Raw genomic sequence first — 17,809 nt, forward strand, 5'->3', positions numbered from 1 at the left:
GATCCTTTACCCACCCCTTAGCTGCAAAAATACTATTTATTTTTCTTGCAAATGGACCATATATGAGGGTAAAACAAATGTCTTTCTGTCTTGAGATGTGTATATGTAACTTTTTTTTTTTTTCCTGGCGAAACTCTCAAAAGCCAAACATCTAACAGAATGACTGATATCACCCTTGCCTGAAACAAACAACAACAAAAAACCTTTACCTCCTATATAGCACAGGGAACTCAATACTCTGTAATGGCCTATATGGGGAAAGAATCTAAAAAAAAGAGTGGCTATACATATATGTGTAACTGATTCACTTTGCTGTACCCCTGAAACTAACACAACGTTGTAAATTAACTAGACTCCAATAAAAATGAAAAACAAACAAACACCTTTACTTCTCATCAAGCAGAAATCAACAGCTCTGTATTCTAGCCCCAATTTGGCCATGACCTAGCTGGGGGACTGTGGGAATTCTCTCCAGCTCTCTGTTCAGAGGACCGTTCAGTGGGCTCAAGGGTGGGAGAGGAGTTGGTTTGAAACACCATCCAAACCCTGTGACTCTAAAACCCTATGACTCCAGGCCAAAACATGGGTAAACAATTACAAGATCTTGTTCTGAAAAAGTTTAATATTTACTTAAAACAGGGTTGCTAGAAGTCTTTTCTGTAACGCCCTCTTCAAAGAAAAACCCCTAATTTCCAATTCTGACCTGAGGCGGGGGTCTTTGTTCTTTTTCTCATCAATCCCTTTAATGTAGTAACATCCCCACCTGCTGGAGCTTTAGGCTTTCGCTGCTAAAGGTGGGAGGTGTTTCGTAAAGGTTCCAGGCCTTAGGTACAAGCTAGGCTCCCAGAGGAGGATGCCTCCTCCACTATGTCCTTTTTTGAAGGAGGGTGGAGCCCTGCACTGAGAACTCCTTCTTCCCACCCATTGGATCTCACGGTGGGGCTGCCCTGGGCCCAGGGAATGACTAAGAACCCCCCAGAAGCGGGCACTCAGCCTGGGTCAGAATTTCCACACTTTTCTGAAAGATGATCCCTGGCTCCCTCTTCAGAACCTCAGTCCCAGGGATCCAGTGAAGGCCTCTGGGACCAGAGTTCCTTAGAAACCTAACCAGGAGTCTGACTACAGTGTGGGTTTGGCATAAGCAGAGGCAGACCAGAGGGTGGAGGCCATGGGAAGGCCCAGGTCTCAGCCCTGAATTGCTTCAGCGGCCCCCCTTCAGCCTTAGGCCCTTCCATCCATAGCTCCAAGTGGAGGCATCTCTAGGGGGTTTAAGGAGCCCAACCCTCCTCTTCAAGACCAGGGGCCTGAGCTCTCATTCCAGAATCAGAGAAGGCCGAGGCCTGGGTTTTCCGTCCAGCCTCTGCCTTGGGTGTCTCCTCTCCCCATTCCAGGTCTCTGCGAGTGGGAGATGGATGGATGGCCGTCCAGCCTGGTGGTTCTGCGATCCCCATATGTGTCCCTCGTGCCTCCCACGCTGTGTACGGCCGCCTGTCTATGGGGCCGTCCCTATCCCCACTTTCCAGCTCCATCACCAATGGAGACATTTTGGGGTCTTGTGAGGGGGCTGTTACAGCATCTTCAGGGCAGTCCGCGAGGAGGGGCCATCCAGAGCTGACACGGGCCTCTTGCGGTGCAGTCAATAGGCTCCGGGGTCAAGTGGATTAGCTGCCCTTCCCCAGGCTCCCCACCCGTGCCTGGGGGAGCGCCCCCAGGTGGCTCAGGTCCCCCCCGCCAGCATCCCCCCCCCCCAGCCACGCACACACAGCGCCCCTAGCCTCAGAGCCCAATCCCAGTGCAAAGCCCACCCAGCTGAGCCCACAGAGGCAAGGTAAACAGTGACGCGAGCATCCCTGGGGTGCATGGCGACTAACCACCATCACCTCTCCCAGGCTCGGCTGGCTCAGACCACACCATCCCGAGTCAGCTGGAGAACAGCTGTCAGAGTCCTGACAAGCACCCCTGGGTACGCGGGCAGTGTTTCTGATTCCCCTCTCAGAGGTTACCTTTCCACAGTCCCTCCCTTCCTGCCAGCCCATCAGGAGTTATTTATTTCCCACAGCTAAATGCCACGGTCCTTCTCGGCTGCCTTGGCAGCATTCCGTCAGAAGCAAGTCAACCAATGCAGCAGAAGGCAGCATTCAGGAGTCAGAACTGTCACAGACATCCTAGATCGGATCTAGACCCCCTTCCTTTGCCTTCGACATTTTCTTTTGGCTCCTGCAGCGTCCAGCAGATCTCATCTAGCCGGGTCGCTCCCAGTTAAGCCCTTGGCTATCCTTGGAAGGGACTCTCCGTAATGCTAGACAGACTGTGAAGCACATAGACTGCTTTGTGGATCACAGCATCTAAGGTAAGGTGGGCATGTGGAGTCCAGGGTAGACACAGGCGTACCTCCTCCTCAGGTACACCCATCACTTTAGAGCGACAGAGAGCTGTCACCTACACTTTTCCTGTTTGATCCTTAATCACTGCCCCGGGAAAGCAAAGGGTAGAGGAAGTAGGAGGCAAGTTAAAGTTTCAGGGACCTTGGAGAAGGGCATTATTCAACAGCAGGGTCTCCTGGTCCTGCATGGCTGGGATGGAAATGTCATTTTAAGGACCCACTGAAACCGAAGATCAGCCTTCGAGAAGCCCTCAATCTGGGTCCAAAGTGTGCATCCACAGTGGTATCCGTCCCTTGCCCCAGGCCCAGCCTTCTTAGGCAGCCCCACACCAGGGCCCAGGTGCCCTAGAAGTGGGTAAACTGCTTGAGCCTTCACCCGGATGGCAGCATTTCGAGCCCAACAGATACGCTATGGTGGTATTTTTTTGAGTCTTGGCCAGGAGACTCTATTCACTGAAACTTGGCTGGGGGGCTTGCTCCTTTCTGGCACTCTCTCCAGGGTTCTACGTGTGGACCTTTGTGGGGGAAATAAACCCTGGAAAAGAGTGTCATAACTAGATAAGCTGGCTTCCCTTGTAAACATTTTAGGAAGGACCCTCGTTGGAAAGACACCCATTCCTGGCCTCGGTGGTCTTCCAGATAATGAGATTTCCAGCATCACTGCTCAGTTAGTGGCAGAGGAGGAAAACAAACAGGGTTCTGCTTCGCCTCTACACCTTTCCCCATGAGGTCTTGCTGAATTTTAACAAGGTCAGTAACTGAATTTTAGCAAGCATCTCCAATGATGTAAGTCTGTCTAAATTGTGTATTACATAGGATAATAATAACAAACACTTACTGAGTCCTAACCACGTGTCCTAACCACCTGTTACATGGATTAACTCATTTAATTCTCTACAATGACTCTATGACATAAGAATGCTTCTTGTCCCCATTCTATAGATGAGAAAACTGAGGCACATGTTACATAGTGAGGCGGCCAGAAGGGAGCCCATGCAGTCTGCCTCCAGTCCCTCCCACACAACCACTGGGTTTATACCATGTCTGGAAATGTGGCCTGTGCCCCTGGGGTATAATTCTCTCTTGCTGGATCAACTGAGCCCTGGAGTGGACAGGGAGCTCCTTTGACACTGGAGCCCCAGCCTCCAGCCACCGAAACTTCGGTAGCTTGGGCAACAGCTACACCTGTGCTGACACAGAATCCAGTGACCCCAACAGAATTTCCTTACTGGCATCCCCTGTTCTGTCTCCTTTCTCTCCTTTCTCTCCTTTTGGGCCTCGGTCACCTGAAACAGAGGAGGAAAATGGGCATTAGAAATGGAAATAAATCCTAATTGTAAATAAAGTCTTACCTGCAGGAAACATTAACCCAAGACCAGAGAAATCCTCAGGGAGGAGCCCGCAGCCCTGGAGGGCATGCATGGCTGAAAGGGTAAGAGCTTGGGCCAATTATGTTGCCTACTCTGGTCCCCCTTGGAAGCAGGGTGGGTGGGCACCAAGCAGAGAAGTTTCATTCCCTCCTAACTAAAGCACAGAGGAGCAGCGCAGCACAGACTAAAGGAGTACATGGTATCCCACAGGAAGAAGACAAAGCAAAGATATTCCTATTAAACAGCCAAAGTTTCAGAAGTCCAAATCCAAGGTTGTTCTAATAAGCACGGAAAGAGAAAAGCGGGGGAGGGTCTTCAGTTACAAAGGGAGACACATAGGTTCTATGTCAGGCAGATTTATCAGTGGAGGAGGCTATAAAACACGGGGGAGAATTTCCAGGGAATTGTGGAATTTCCTTCCCAGGATATGGTTAAAACAACACAGCTTTTTTCTCAGCTAGCATCCCACTCTACAAAGAAGTAGAAGGGTCCTGACACCACTCAAGGGGACATTAAAATGACCAGGGAATTCCATCCAATTGCCTCCAGAAAGATATCTGCAAATCAAAAGCTTATGGCATATTCTCTCATGAAAAAAAAGCAAGCCAGCAAGTTCCAGGGAAGGATGCCTCATGTGTTCCAAGTTTTGAAAAAAACAAAGGCAAACATATATGTAAATATGAATGTGCTTGGAAAAGGGTCTGGCAGGATGTGCTCCAAAGTGTTTACAGTAGTTATTCTGAAGAATAAGCCCTTAAGAGACCTAGGGGGAAGGCACTCACTTTTTACTTTATACATTTCTGTATTGTTAAATTGTTTTCAATAAGCATGTGCTGCTTTTGTAATGTGTTTTAAAATCGATTTTTTTAAATGTGGATCATAAAAGGAAGGAAAACCTCAGTCTGTTTAATCACCAACCAGAAAGTAGAATAAAAGTTCCCAGTGATCCTAGATTAAGAGGTCATCCTAGATGTGGGGTGGGAATGATTAATAGTACTTTTCTTTTTCTTAGTTTTCATTTTAACAAGTGAGAGAGCCTGGGGAAAGAGTATCCGAGTTCCTCTTTTTCTTCTGCAATGGTGCTAAGAGGTCTGGACACTCTTGAAATGAACGTGGAAAGACGGGACTGACTCTAAAGTGGGATTCCCTGAAAATGAACAAGATGACTATTAATGGGAAGGAAAAAAAGTCAGAAGAAACACTATTGGCAATGGAAATCTGAGGATTGATTAAAGTTTTAAATATTTGGGGAATAAAAAGAATATGAGGAACTGTGAGGAATCTGGCAGTATTGGGGGGAGGAGGCCATCCTGGGTCTGTGTTTCTCCTGCAAGCCCGCTCTCCTGGCCTGGCTTCCTCTGGTTACATCACCGAGCTGCAACCAATAGTAACACTTCCTTGCATTTCTACAGCGCTTTGGAGTTTACCGTGTTTTCACTCATATATGTTCCACGTAATCCTCGTGACAGCCCTGTGAAATATGGTATCACGAGGCTTGTTAGTTTGGGAATGAGGAAACTGACGCTTAATGGTAATTCCCTGGGCAGTCCGGTGGTTAGGACACACGCTTCCACTGCAGGGGGTGCGAGTTCCATCCCTGGTCGGGGGAGCTAAGATCCCGCAAGCCCTGCGGTGCAGCCAAAAAAAAAAAAAAAAAAAAAAGAAAAGAAAACAAACTGATGCCTAATGAGATCAAGTGACTTGCTCAAGGTCACTCAGCTTGTCAGTGGAAGAACTAGAATTTGAACCCGGTCCACACTCCAGTGCCCACATTGGTGTGCAGGGGCTGGCGGTGAGCGAGGGTGAGCTGAGATGTGTTGTTACCTTTGAACCCACGCATGCCCATCGGTCCCATGGCTCCCAGCTTCCCTTCGTCGCCCTTGGGGCCGGGCAGTCCTGGGGTCCCTCTCTCCCCTGGCAGACCTGGGGAGACAAGAAAGTTTTGGAGCCTCAGACTCAGAACTGGAAGGGCCCCCAGAGGCCATCGTCTGGCTCAGCCACGGACCTCAACCATGCATCCTCCTGCTATCCCTGCTTCCTGATTCTTCTGAGTTAAAGATGCTACAAAGACAGTGTCCAAAAGGTCAGCACAAACCCTCCCCGTCAGCACCTTTTATCCAGTGAGGCTGAACCCCTCCCCCCGAAAGGTCCAATTCTATTTGTGAGTGATGGTGGAGGTGCCAACCTCATTCGGAAGCTGTCTCTGTACCTCTAGCTTTGCTAGAGATTTAGACTTGCAAAATTTTTTGGAGCCTTTTGAACGTGGCAGGCACTGTTCTGGGTGCTTTCCATTACGTATCTTATTTAATCCTCCCCATAAACTGAGGTATTATTTCACCTGTGTTACCAATGAGGAAACAGAGGCCCAGAGAGGTTAGGTAACCTGCCCATGGTCACACAGCAGAGAGCGCTGGAGGCAGGGTCCTATCCCTGCTTGGTCGGCTTCATCTCAGCTGGATGAAAAGGGCTTACTGGTACTTGGGGTAGGAGGAAGATTAAATCACTCCCCATCCTATGTAAGAAAAAACCAGCAAGGTCCCTTCCTTGTGGTCAACACAGGGAAGCGTAGAGCAGGGGAAGGTAGGCTGAAGAGGAGGCAGGAAGTCTGCAAGCTCAGTAACTGGGGCAGACAGGCTGCTGTCACATCAGTCCCCAGGGCTCCTGGCCACAAGGCCCCGTGGCACTGGCTGCACGTCACCATGGAAAGCCGGAGTCAACAAGTGGTTTCGCCCAGTGAGGCCTCGGCCCTGGAGGTCTGACCTAAGCCCACAGTTATCTCTGCAAAGCAGGGCACTCTAATTAACTAATAATTTTACTTTCCTGCTTCGAATGTTAGTTGGTTTCCTTTGGCCTTTTTCCATGACACGGAGAAATCTGTCTCGCACTTATGATTTCTCTGCCGTAAACATCAAACGGCTGGAAGAGGATGGGGGCCCCAAGAGGGTGATAGCACCTCAGACGAGGGCTTGATTTCTTTATTTTTTTCCCTAACGCAACATTCCTGGAGCCCAACAGCCCTGCTGCCACGGCATTCTGTGTCTCCTGCAGGATATGCCCAGGAATCCTGCATCCTGTCACTGACTAAGGCAGAAAAGGAGGTTCCACAGCTCTGGGAGCCCCTGGGCATCCTTGATTCTGAGTTTAGGGAGCTGTGCTGAGAGGTGGAGGCCAGGCCGTGGGTTCTGCCTCAACCAGCCTCTGCCTCTTCTCCTGTTCTCAGCCTCCTTAGAGACTTAGGAAGGGGGTGGTTTGGAGGTATAATTCCTGACATAAATAAGCCGACACCTTTCCCCTGATAAACCTCCCCTTTTCTTACATCACTTAGAAGACTCTACACTCCCTCAGAAGAACGCTGCTCACAGCAGAGGCTCGGGAATGGACAGGCTGGGATGCAAAATTTGGTAAAGTAACAGAACGGGAACTCCTGAGACGAGGCATTTAAGACGAACACACCCTTTCCAGAAGGCCCCAAAGTACCCTCCCTGCCAGCTCTTGGACCCTCCGGGCTGTCACTAGTGCATGTAGCAGGGTGGAGACGGCATGAGAGGGCAGGTATCTACTGACCGGGGCAGGTTCTGCAGGAGGTAGGGGGTCAGGCGCTGGGGACCCAGGAAACACTGAGGGGACACAGCATACCTGATGGGTTGCTCTGGATCAGGGGACACCCTCAATACCTTCCAATGGCCCTGGTCACAGGGACCCTGGCTGCTGGGGTGGGGAGTGGCTTCAAGGAGTTGCGAGCCTCGTGTGTACCCTTCTTCTTCAGGTCCTGGTACTCTCTATGGAAAAAGATTTGCTCCATCCTACTGTTATACCAATAACCTCTTAGCCTCTTAACAGAACAGGGCATCTGAAGCTGAGTTGATTGGGCACTGTCCCAGGAGCTCCATCACCGATACCAAAGAGAAAATAGAGGGTCAGGGATGGATAGCAGAGCCCCTTCCCTTCCTGGTATGTCCAGTGCCCTCCCAGGGGCCTCCCCATTACCTCGAAGTCCAGGTAATCCAGCGGTTCCAGGCTTGCCTTCTTTCCCTTCATCCCCCTGATCGCCTTTGGGGCCCGGTGGTCCTGAAAGGGTTGCAAACAGCACTAAGGTTAGAGGATGGCTTCCTGGAGTAGGTCACCTGTGGAGGAAACTCCCTCCTAAAAAGAGGAAGGGTCAGCATTATGCTTTATGCTTTGGATGCACACAGGGCTCCATCTAGTCCAGCCGTGTGTGTGTGTGTGTGTGTGTGTGTGTGTGTGTGTGTGTGTGCGTGTGTGTGTGCGCGTGTGTGTGTGTGTGTGTGCTTGCACTGGGGAGGTAGGAATCAGGGAAAGCTTCCTGGAAGAAGTAACATCCAAAGTGAAATTGCAAGGAGGAACGGAAGGTGGCTAAGTAAAGAGAGGAGTGGGAGTGTGTTATGGACTGAATGTCTGCGGCTCCCTTAACCCAACACCAAATGCATATGTTGAAGCCCTAACGTCCAACGTGCTGGTATTGGAGATGGGGCCTTTTTGGGAGATGATTAGGTTTAGATGAAGTCATGAGAGTGGGGCCCCCATGATGGGATTAGTGCCCTTATAAGAAGAGACCCCAGAGAGCACTCTTCCTCCCTCCCTTCCTCACGCTGGCACCGATGAGCATGCTTTCTCTGCCATAGGGGGGCACGGCAAGAAGACAGCCATCTGCAGCCAGGAAGAAGGCTCTCATCTGAACCCAACCCTGATCTCAGACTTCTAGCCTCCAGAACTGTGAGAAAGGAATGCTGTGTAAGCCACCCAGTCTGTGGTATTGTTGTAACAGCCTTAACTAAGAGGAAAAGGGGAAAGTTCCAGGCAGAGGGAACAATCCCTATAAGAGCTTAAAGATAAGAAAGAGATCTGTGAGTCATGATGGGATTAGAAACTGGGGGTGGGGGTCCCATGATGGGATAAGAAGGGTGAGAAAGTGGAGGGTCCTGGAGGCCTGGTGTAAGTGTGTTGAATTTGACCCTGAGGGCACCAGAAGCCACAGAAGGGGCCTGAGAGAACAGTGTGGTCATATCTGCACACGAGGAAGACTGCTCAGGCTGCAGTGTTGGAAAGGGATTGGAACAGAGGGAAAGCAGAGGCAGGGAGGTCAAGGAGGAGGCTGCACCCCAGGTGCGAGGTGGCGGAGCCCTGTACTAGGGAAGTAGCCGTGGGGAGGGATGTGAGTGGCTGTTAGGAAGTAGAAGAGACAGACCTTGGCTAAACTAGGTGAAGGCAGGGGAGGCAGCCAGGATCAGGTTCAGATCTCTGGCTTGAGCACCTGGATGGAAGAAGAGGTTTCTAATTGCTCCTTAGTGGGGCTTCCTTCCATGGCAAGGGTGCAGCATCACGGCAGGGATTCTAGCTTGTGTGATCAGATTCAGTCCCCACATGCTGGGTGTTGAGACTACACAGCCAACTAGCGAGTGAGGGAGCCGTGGTTTCAACTCAGGTCTGCCTGGCCCCGCCCACCCTGCCCTGCTCCTCATGTAGACCTCCTGCCATTCCCAGAATGCACCCGAACCTTCCCGCACGGCAGCCTGCTGTTCCCAGACTGGCGAGCCAGGGGGGCCCTCCTTGCCAATCGCGTATGGCTACCTGCCCCTCAGGGACGCTCATGACCACCTTCTTGGCCAAACCTTCTCTGATCTATCATTCCTGCTGCAAGTGGGCACGGCCTGTTTGAAGGCACGTCCTGGGTGCCACTTGACGTTTATCTCACAATGCCTGATCTTACAGTCACGGGAGTACGCATTCTTTTTCCTAAGAAAATGGCCATCTCCCTGAGACAAGACCACATCCTTGACATCCTCGTACTGGCTGTGAAGATCCAGACTCTAACTTTCCCTGATCTGGCTGCTCGATGAGAGAAAAAAAAAGGACCAAGGAAAATGCCCAAACTGTATTGCATTGGGTGGAAGTGTGTCCCCTCCAAGCTCACGTCCACCTGGAACCTCAGAATTCGACTTTCTTTGAAAACAGGGTCTTTGCAGATGCAATTAGTTAAAGATGAGGTCAGATTGGAGTAGGGTGGGTCTTTACCCAATGACTGGCATCCTTATAAAAAGAGAAAGCACAGACAGCTGGGCAGAAGGCAAGGTTACCATGGAGGCTGAGACTGGAGTGATGTGTCTACAGGCCAAGGAACGCCATGGTTGGCTGGCAACATCAGAAGTCAGAAAGAGGCCGGGAAGGATCCTCCCCTAGACCTTTTGGAGGGAGTATGGCCCTGTGGACACCTTGATTTCAGACTTCTGGCCTCCAGAACCGTGAGAGAATAAACTTCTGTTGTTCTAAGCCACTCAGCTCGTGGTACTTTGTTATGACAGCCCCAGAAAACCAAAGCATGTATACTCGCAGCATAGCAGTCATGTCTTGCACAATAAATATCTGATGAATGAATGAGTATATGAGATCAGAGGGTGTTAATACACACGAAACAGCCAGGTGGCCAAGATCAAGATGTACTGATACATTCCCCAAGTTGACACTGTCCGCAGACCCTAACCAAAGTTGACAGCTGTTTAAGCATTCAATGGCATGCGTACAGGGAAAAAAGTAATCAACAGTTGAAAAATGCACAAATCATTACACAACGACTTGTGAGTTACACAGATCATTTAAGGGGGACTGGGGTTTGCAGTCATCTTCCTCTTTTCTAGGAAGAAAAGCAAAGTAAGACTGGCCATGGTGACCTCGGTTTTTGGACAACAGGAACGGCTGGGAACACGTCTAAGATTCTACAGCAAAGAAAGATAGAGTACGGAAGCAAATGAGCTTTAACAATGCCCATTCCAACAATCTCCTGGCCAGGTCAAAGCTGCAGCAAAGGGAGCTGAGAGCGGTTCCTGGATCTCTGTACGTCACGGGCTGTCACTGGGCTGTCACCCTCCCCCTGCCCCCAGTCCACTCCATCCCTTTTCACTCTTCTCTGCTCCCTCCAGGCCTCCCCATGGGTAACCCAGCACTCCGGGAATCAAGCAGGTCAAGGATACCATGGACCGTGCCCTCCATTTGTTTTAATTGCTCTGATGTGGGTGTGACCCAACATATGGACCTTCCCGGGAGTAATTCTGGCAAAGGGAGGATGCTGCCCAGTGGCCTGACCCTGATGGTAAGGCATCAAGGTGGCAGAGATCATTTGGAAGGTGAGGTTTGACGATGGATATGGAGGATCTTAGGTTCAGGTCCCGGTTCCATAAAATCTAAGTAAAAATCCCTTCCTCTGGCGTTTGTAGTGAGGAATAAGCGAATTCGGTGACATGGTGGATATCAACAGGCTTGGGAAGCCTTGAGTGGCAAGGCCATCCCTGACCATCTGTACCTCACTTTTCGTAATGCTTCATCAGAACTATTTGGAGATGGGTGTTCCAGGCTCTGAAATCACCCTTCCAATTCAGGGAGAGCCACATCCAAAAAACATCCTGGAGAGTTTTTAAGACATAACTAAGTGGTTAGTGAAGGCCTTTACTAGAGATTAACTGGGAAGAAGCCGGGGTAGACAGTTAAGGTGGGTGCTGACTTCCAAGCCTTAGTCATGTCCTCAGGTGGTACTGGCTCGGCCGACTCAGAAGAGCCTGGAATGCGGCCAGTCTGAGTCTCATGGGGCCATGCTGCCTGGAGCTCTGAGGATCAAGTGCTTCTTTCAACCACTGCTGCCCATGGGTGATGCGCTCTTGGGATCTGACGTTTTGTCATTTCCTCAGGAATCCAGGTTAGCAATCTGGAGCTTTCTCGGACTCCTCCCTTTCCTCTGCCCAGCCCCCTTCAAGGCTGTCGTCCAGGTGGTTCCCATGTCATGTGTCTCACTCCTTCCTCACTGCCTCCCTCATTGGCTCCAGTCTCTCTCCAGCCCACTGCTGCTGTCTGATTAATCTCATCAGAATCGAGTGAACTCAGAGCCCTTGGAAGCCCCTCACACCATCATGGGCAGCCCCCTCTGTTGGGGACCCCCTGAAAATCATTCCCAACCTGACCCCTTCTTCTGCAAACTCACAGCCTGATGCTTCTCGACACAAACTCTCTTCCACCTCAGCAAAAACGTTCTCCTCGTGGTGTCCCCAAATACTAGCTAAACCTTTTCCTTTCTAAGAGGCCCATCACTCTCATCCCTGAAGCTCACCTTCACACTCACCCCTCCCATCTCTGAGGGCACCAGGGCAGAACCCCCAGATCTCAGAACTGGAAGGACCCTCAGGCATCACCATGTACAGACTGCTCAGGGGAGCACCAGAGCCTGGTCAGGCCACCCTGTGCCCACACGCCAGCCACGGTCACTCCCCTTGGACTGTGGTCCCCAAGGAGGACAGGCCTATCTAAAGGGCTGGAGCCCCACTCTCTGTGGCCCTGGGCCTCACAGAGCACCTGGCACACAGGAGAGATTTCAAGGAATGACTTCTGGGCAGTCGTGGAAGCTGTTATGGTGTCAGTGGTCCCAGTGGTCCCCAGATGAGCATTATTTTAAATTTTTATTAAAGCATAGTTGATTTACAATGTTGTGTTAATATCTTCTGTACGGCAAAGTGACTCACTTATATATATATATATATATATATATATATATATATATACACACACTCTTTTTCATATATGGCTTATCACAGGATATTGAATATAGTTCACTGTGTTATACAGTAGAACCTTGTTGTTTATCCATCCTAAATATAATAGTTTACCTCTGCTAATGCCAAACTCCATCCCTCCCACATCCCCCTCTTTGCAACCACAAGTGTGTTCTCTACAACTGTGAGTCTGGTTTTGTTTCATAGATACGTTGATTTGTATCATATTTCAGATTCCACATATAAGCGATATCTTATGGTATTTGTCTTTCTCTGTCTGACTTACTTCACTTAGCATGATCATCTCGAGGTCCATCCATGTTGCTGCAAATGGCATTATTTCATCTTTTTGATGACTGAGTAATATTCGGATGAGCTTTTAAGCTTCTCAGCTTACGCTATCATGTCTCACCTTTTCTATCACTGGAGCAGGCCAGGGCAGAGGTGGGCTGGGACAAGGTGAGCACAGTCCACTTCTCCTCAATCATGGAAACAGTCCAGAGCCCCTCCACTGGGCTTCCGGCCCTGGGTGCCAGCCCCTCTCTCCCGTCACCTCCCACAGGGGGCACTGGGAGTGAGAGGAGGTGGGGAGGGAACCTCCTGGCCCTGGGCCCGGGTCCCCCTCAGAGCCTGTCCACTGGTCTAGCCCACCCCCCATGCCGCCCCCAGCCCAGCTCTGCCCTCGCTGGGCTGCCGTGAGCCGCTCCAGCTGGAAGCACCTCCAGCACAGAACAAAGGATTTGGGACTGAGCGTTTGGGAGAAACACCAGGATTCTTCTGGGGACCAGCCAATGGGGAGGGAAAAGCAATCCGTTCTCCCTTCCCGGATCCTGGAATGAGAGACGGGGTGGGGGACTCATGTATGCTGGAATCTAGACAGTGCCCTGCCAAGAACAAATGATCATGGCGGCTGACGCCTCGGGCCCGAAGCCAGCAGAACAGTGACCAAGCTCGTAATGTAAACACCACTGCAGAACCACGCTAGTCCTGGGGCGGCTGCCAGAGGTCGGCTCCCTGCTTCCATTGCCCTGATGTCACTGGGGCTCTGCATTCTCAGCGCTGTGACGTTTACAGTATCAAGAGCTCTCTCACTTCATTTCATGCATCCTCTCTGGGACCCTGAGCGTGTGCATGGGGCCGTGGCCCAGCCTGCAGAGCCAGCTTTCTTCTGAGCCTCAGGCAGAGGGCTGGTGGGCAAGGCTGGGGGCAACTGCTAATTTCTACAGCAGGCGTTCCATTCCCCTCCCAGCAGAGCCCCCTGCAGCCTGCCTCGGGGTTGGGGAGGGCGCCACCAGTCCACGCTTCCTAGTCCGTGGTGGGATAGAAACACCTCCATTCACAGAGACGCCCACCACCTTCAGGGATGCACATCCCTGTGCACCAGAGACCAGGGCCCACCGTTCCAGCCTGGAACCCAGGACCCCATTCCCATTATGAATATTTGTTGAGTGGGACTCTCTGCTCTACTAGATGGTGTTTTTTCTCAAAACAGCAGCCCACAGATAAGTCTGCTTTGTCAATTTGCTCTCATGAATTAAGAGATGAATCTTCTAGCCCAGCCGAGGCACTGGCTGGGGATTTGATGTAGGCAAGTCATTCCCCCTCTCTGAGCCTCAAGGGCCTCAACTACAAAATGAGGGCAGTGGACTAGGTGATTTCAGAGCCCTATTGTCACTCTGACCTTCTGTGAATCTATAAACACCCATGTAGCGAACTGAGCCACCTGCCTGTGGCTGGGGAGTCTTGCCTTCAGGCCTTTGCTCACACACTGCCCCCTCCTGGGATCCCTCCCCTGTCTGATCATCTAAGTTCTCTGCTTCTTCCAGAGCCACAGAGAGATTTCAACAGACTTCATAAATGCTGAAAGTCCAAAGCAGAAAACAGAAAGCCCCACTGTGGATGTACACAAAAGACAAACCCAGAGACAAAGCTCATAGAAAACTGTGTAACAAAGTGAGAGAATGAAACCGTTTGGGGTCAAGCTCAAGAATAACAAACAAGCTCATATATGAAAAATATACATAGTTGGGGTATTTGTGGATTCTGAGCCAGGAAAGGGCAAAGTGCGTGCGTGTGTGTGTGTTTAAAGACTAAGAGAGGAACTGCACAAAACTAGCAAAGAAAGGCCACTCAGACAGCAGTGTAAAAATGCAGGAAATCTTCTCTGGTAAAACATCCCTTATCTAAAAGCCAGGGTAGAGTTCTGTGCTGTTGAAGTTGAATGGTAATTACATTCAGATATACCAAACAGAACTCTCTTTAATCATACCGGTTGGGTCCCTAACAACCACGAGAGAGGGAGGTGGGAAGGGGAGACACCAGCCACAGTGGTGGTCCTGGGAGATAGAGGGGCCGAATGGTGTTCATCTCTGAAGAGCCAGCAACCCATCAATAATGCCAAGCTTGAAGACTGGAAGGCAGGTCTGGGCAGAACCGAGATGAAACTTCAGTTCAAAGGAACCAAGTGTGAAACTTCGTTTCAGAACCAAAGAAAGACCGCTTAGAGGATTCCACCGGAAGAACCATGGCAAATGCATGACCCAGAGCCGCTTCAGCGCGAGCCAAGGAGAGGGACTCAGAAATTAAAGAATCAGGATGCGAAATGTTCAGTGAGGCCAAACAGGCTGCACCAGCAGGAAGCCTGGTGATGTCTGTTGACCGGAAGAAGGAAGGGGGAACGCCTGGTAGGGCCTACCCCCCAAATACGGGAACAGACCTGAGGGACCACTCTCCCTTCTCACTTCATGGCTGCTAGCTGGTCTCTCTCCACCCCAGAAAGCACCACGGTCAGTGAAAAAACATGGTTTCTGAGCCAGAAAGACCCACTTTAAATCTTGGCTTTGTCACTTGCCAATTGTGTAAGAAACACTGGGAAAGTTATTCGAGTTTCTCAGCTACAAAATGGGTTCAATAATATCTTTTTTTGCAGGATGTGAGGATGAGCCGTCTTTAATGTCTACTTAGAGAATAAATGTCGACAAAATGTCTGGCTCGTGGTAGGTTCTGATTCGGTGTCGCTGCTATTATTAAGTACTGAACAGACTGGGGAGGTCAAGGAAATGAAAAGATGGGAAAAGCTAAGACCCCAGGGGTGTGGATTTGGAAGAAGACATGCTACCGCCTGCTCTCCTTTGACTTCTGAGACATGAAACCAAAGTGACCCAGGACAAGAAAACTGATCCAATGATGGCACGGGTTCAAAAGATGTAACAGCTGTTCCACAAACATTCCTCGAGTTCCAGCCACATGTATCACACTGTTAGGTGCTGGGGGACACAGGGGTGGACAGCTGAGGGTGACTGGCTGTGACAGATTGAGCACTGGCGTTGAGTTGAAAGTCGTGGGCTGGTGACTGAAGGGCACATTTAAAACGGGTGAATCCGACGGCATGTAAATTACACCTTATTAAATCTGCTGCCTACAAAAGCCCTGGGTTGGATCATTTCTAATTGTGTGTCCTGGAGTAAGCCTGGTATTTTCTCCTGCAGCCTCAGCTGCTTTTCTGCAGGAATCCTACCCGCTCTCCATAGTGAAACCTGCCTTCAACCAAGCTCGTAGCTGGTGATGGGGACCCACTTTAAAACAAAATAATGTTCTATTATTATTAACTGGATCTGGAAAGTACCATGCAAATATAAGTCTCCACCATGACTACCTTCTGCTCTGATAAATACAGAATCCCAGAGAAGGGAGACGAACTAGAGAGGCCAGCGGGTTCCCGGAGGAGGTGGGTTTGACTGAGATGGGAAGGATCAGTGGAATTTGGATCACGAGGAGGAAGAAGGAGGTTGTGCAGTGGAAGGAACCGCTGGAGTAAAGCTAAGGCAGTGGGAAAGGTGGGCTGTGTCTCTGGGGCACGGATAAGACGTGTCCCACTGGACTGGATGCCTCACATAAGGCAGGGGATGCAGGATGGCCGTCTGTGGACCATGTATGACCCACAGATAAGTTGTATTTGGCCCACAGAGTTAAACAATTAAAAATTTCTAGAACATTCCATGTTTCCAGTTTCTCTGGAAAAAATGCGAAGACCTTATCAATGCCAGGCCAAAACGGGCTGGACCTGCCATAGCCCCTACTACTCCCCTGACACCAAAGTCATTTTAGGCATTGACATTGCTCAACTGCAGACAGTTCTGTTTGTAACCCCTGGTACAGGGGACCAGTTAGAGGAGAAGGCAGGAAAGACAGGCTGGGGCCAGGGATGTGATGGAAGGCACATCAGCTCTGGGATCAGAAGAGTTAGGGTTCAAGTCCTGGCCCCATCACCTCCTAGCCTGCAACTGTGGGCAGCTTTCTGAATCTCAGCACATTCATGGTTGTTTTCAAAAGACACCCTGTGAGATACACTTGGCGCCGTACCTGACATAGTTGGTGTTCAAAATGGTATTAGCATTGTCTACTGTCAGCCTGAGGAGTTTTTGGTGAACCCCGCAGACCTGGGTTCTGAGCAGGGGCTCATGCAGGAAGAGTACCTTTCATGAACACTCTGACAGTGACATGCAGGGCAGACAGCAGCAGGAAGGAACCGGGGAGAGGGGAGCGGGGGAGTGGTCAGTCAGGGGTGCAAGAGAGGAAGGTTGCCTGTAAAAGTGCTGATGTTGGTGGACCCCGAGCGAGAGTCCGAATGGAGGCCCGTGCATTTTTGCCATTATATTCAAGAGTGATAAATGAAGCCAACACATTGTTAAAGAAAATAAAACATGTTCTTCTACCTGGATGAATATAGCTTTATAACAGCCTGGAAGGCCAGGTTCAAATTTGGAATTTTCCAACTTTTTGTAGCTCCACCATGTGTACGGTCAGGCCACCCAAGATGGCTGTTCTCTTGCTCTCTGAACATCCCCTGCCCAACGAGTGTCTGCTTCACCTACACCCTAATCACGTGACTCATCTTCCTACATACTTGCCTCCGCCCCAGCTAGTGACTGTTCTTATCAAAGGGGCCTTGAGGGGCGTGACCCTCTGCTAGTTTCCCTGGTAACCGATGAGCCCACCTGACATCAATTCCCAACTGGCAATCTCCCCTTCCCCCCCGCCCCACAGAGAAGACTGCCGCCTTGTCCTGCCCGCCCATCGGACGCACACGGTGGGGTGTCACTCCAGGACCTTGCTTCAGACGTGTAAACTCCCCAATCCATTAAACCACTCATGTCTCCGTTGCTGACTCCAGGTTCTTTCTTCTGTCTTAAAGCTGGGTAAGTGCAGGCCTTGTAGGCCTGCGGGGCGCAGCGCAACATCATGGAACACCATGCAAGGACCAGGACACTGGGGGGGCGCCTCCCTGTCTGGCCTGAGCCCCAGCTTTCCTCCCCAGCCCCAAACTCTTGGAGGCTCCGGCTGGCACATCCAAGCTCTGACCACCCAGGTCCCCAGGAGCCATCTTGGCCATTCTCATGCCTAGGGGTGGGGACAGAGTGCACTGTCTGGGGCCGGGGGCAGCAGGGAGGAGGTTTATCCCGTGCGGGCCTGGAAATGGGCACAGTCCGTTTGGGCAGGACACT

At 50.6% G+C, this 17,809-nt stretch overlaps 1 protein-coding gene across 2 annotated transcripts in view; it reads right to left on the bottom strand.

Moving 5' to 3' along the window:
• The window catches only part of SCARA5 (scavenger receptor class A member 5), a gene marked incomplete at both ends in the record, with an annotated part of 111,440 nt that overhangs the window by 29,316 nt on the left and 64,315 nt on the right, over nucleotides 1-17,809 (bottom strand). For both annotated transcript variants that reach the window (XM_082842647.1, XM_082842646.1), the window contains 3 exons: nucleotides 3,613-3,669; nucleotides 5,578-5,676; nucleotides 7,741-7,821. In XM_082842647.1, coding sequence (XP_082698773.1) covers nucleotides 3,613-3,669; nucleotides 5,578-5,676; nucleotides 7,741-7,821 — 237 coding nt within the window. The remainder of the gene's footprint in view (nucleotides 1-3,612; nucleotides 3,670-5,577; nucleotides 5,677-7,740; nucleotides 7,822-17,809) is intronic.

Source organism: Leucopleurus acutus, assembly GCF_964270905.1.
Source record: "Leucopleurus acutus genome assembly, chromosome: 7".
NCBI classification, from domain to species: domain Eukaryota; kingdom Metazoa; phylum Chordata; class Mammalia; order Artiodactyla; family Delphinidae; genus Leucopleurus; species Leucopleurus acutus.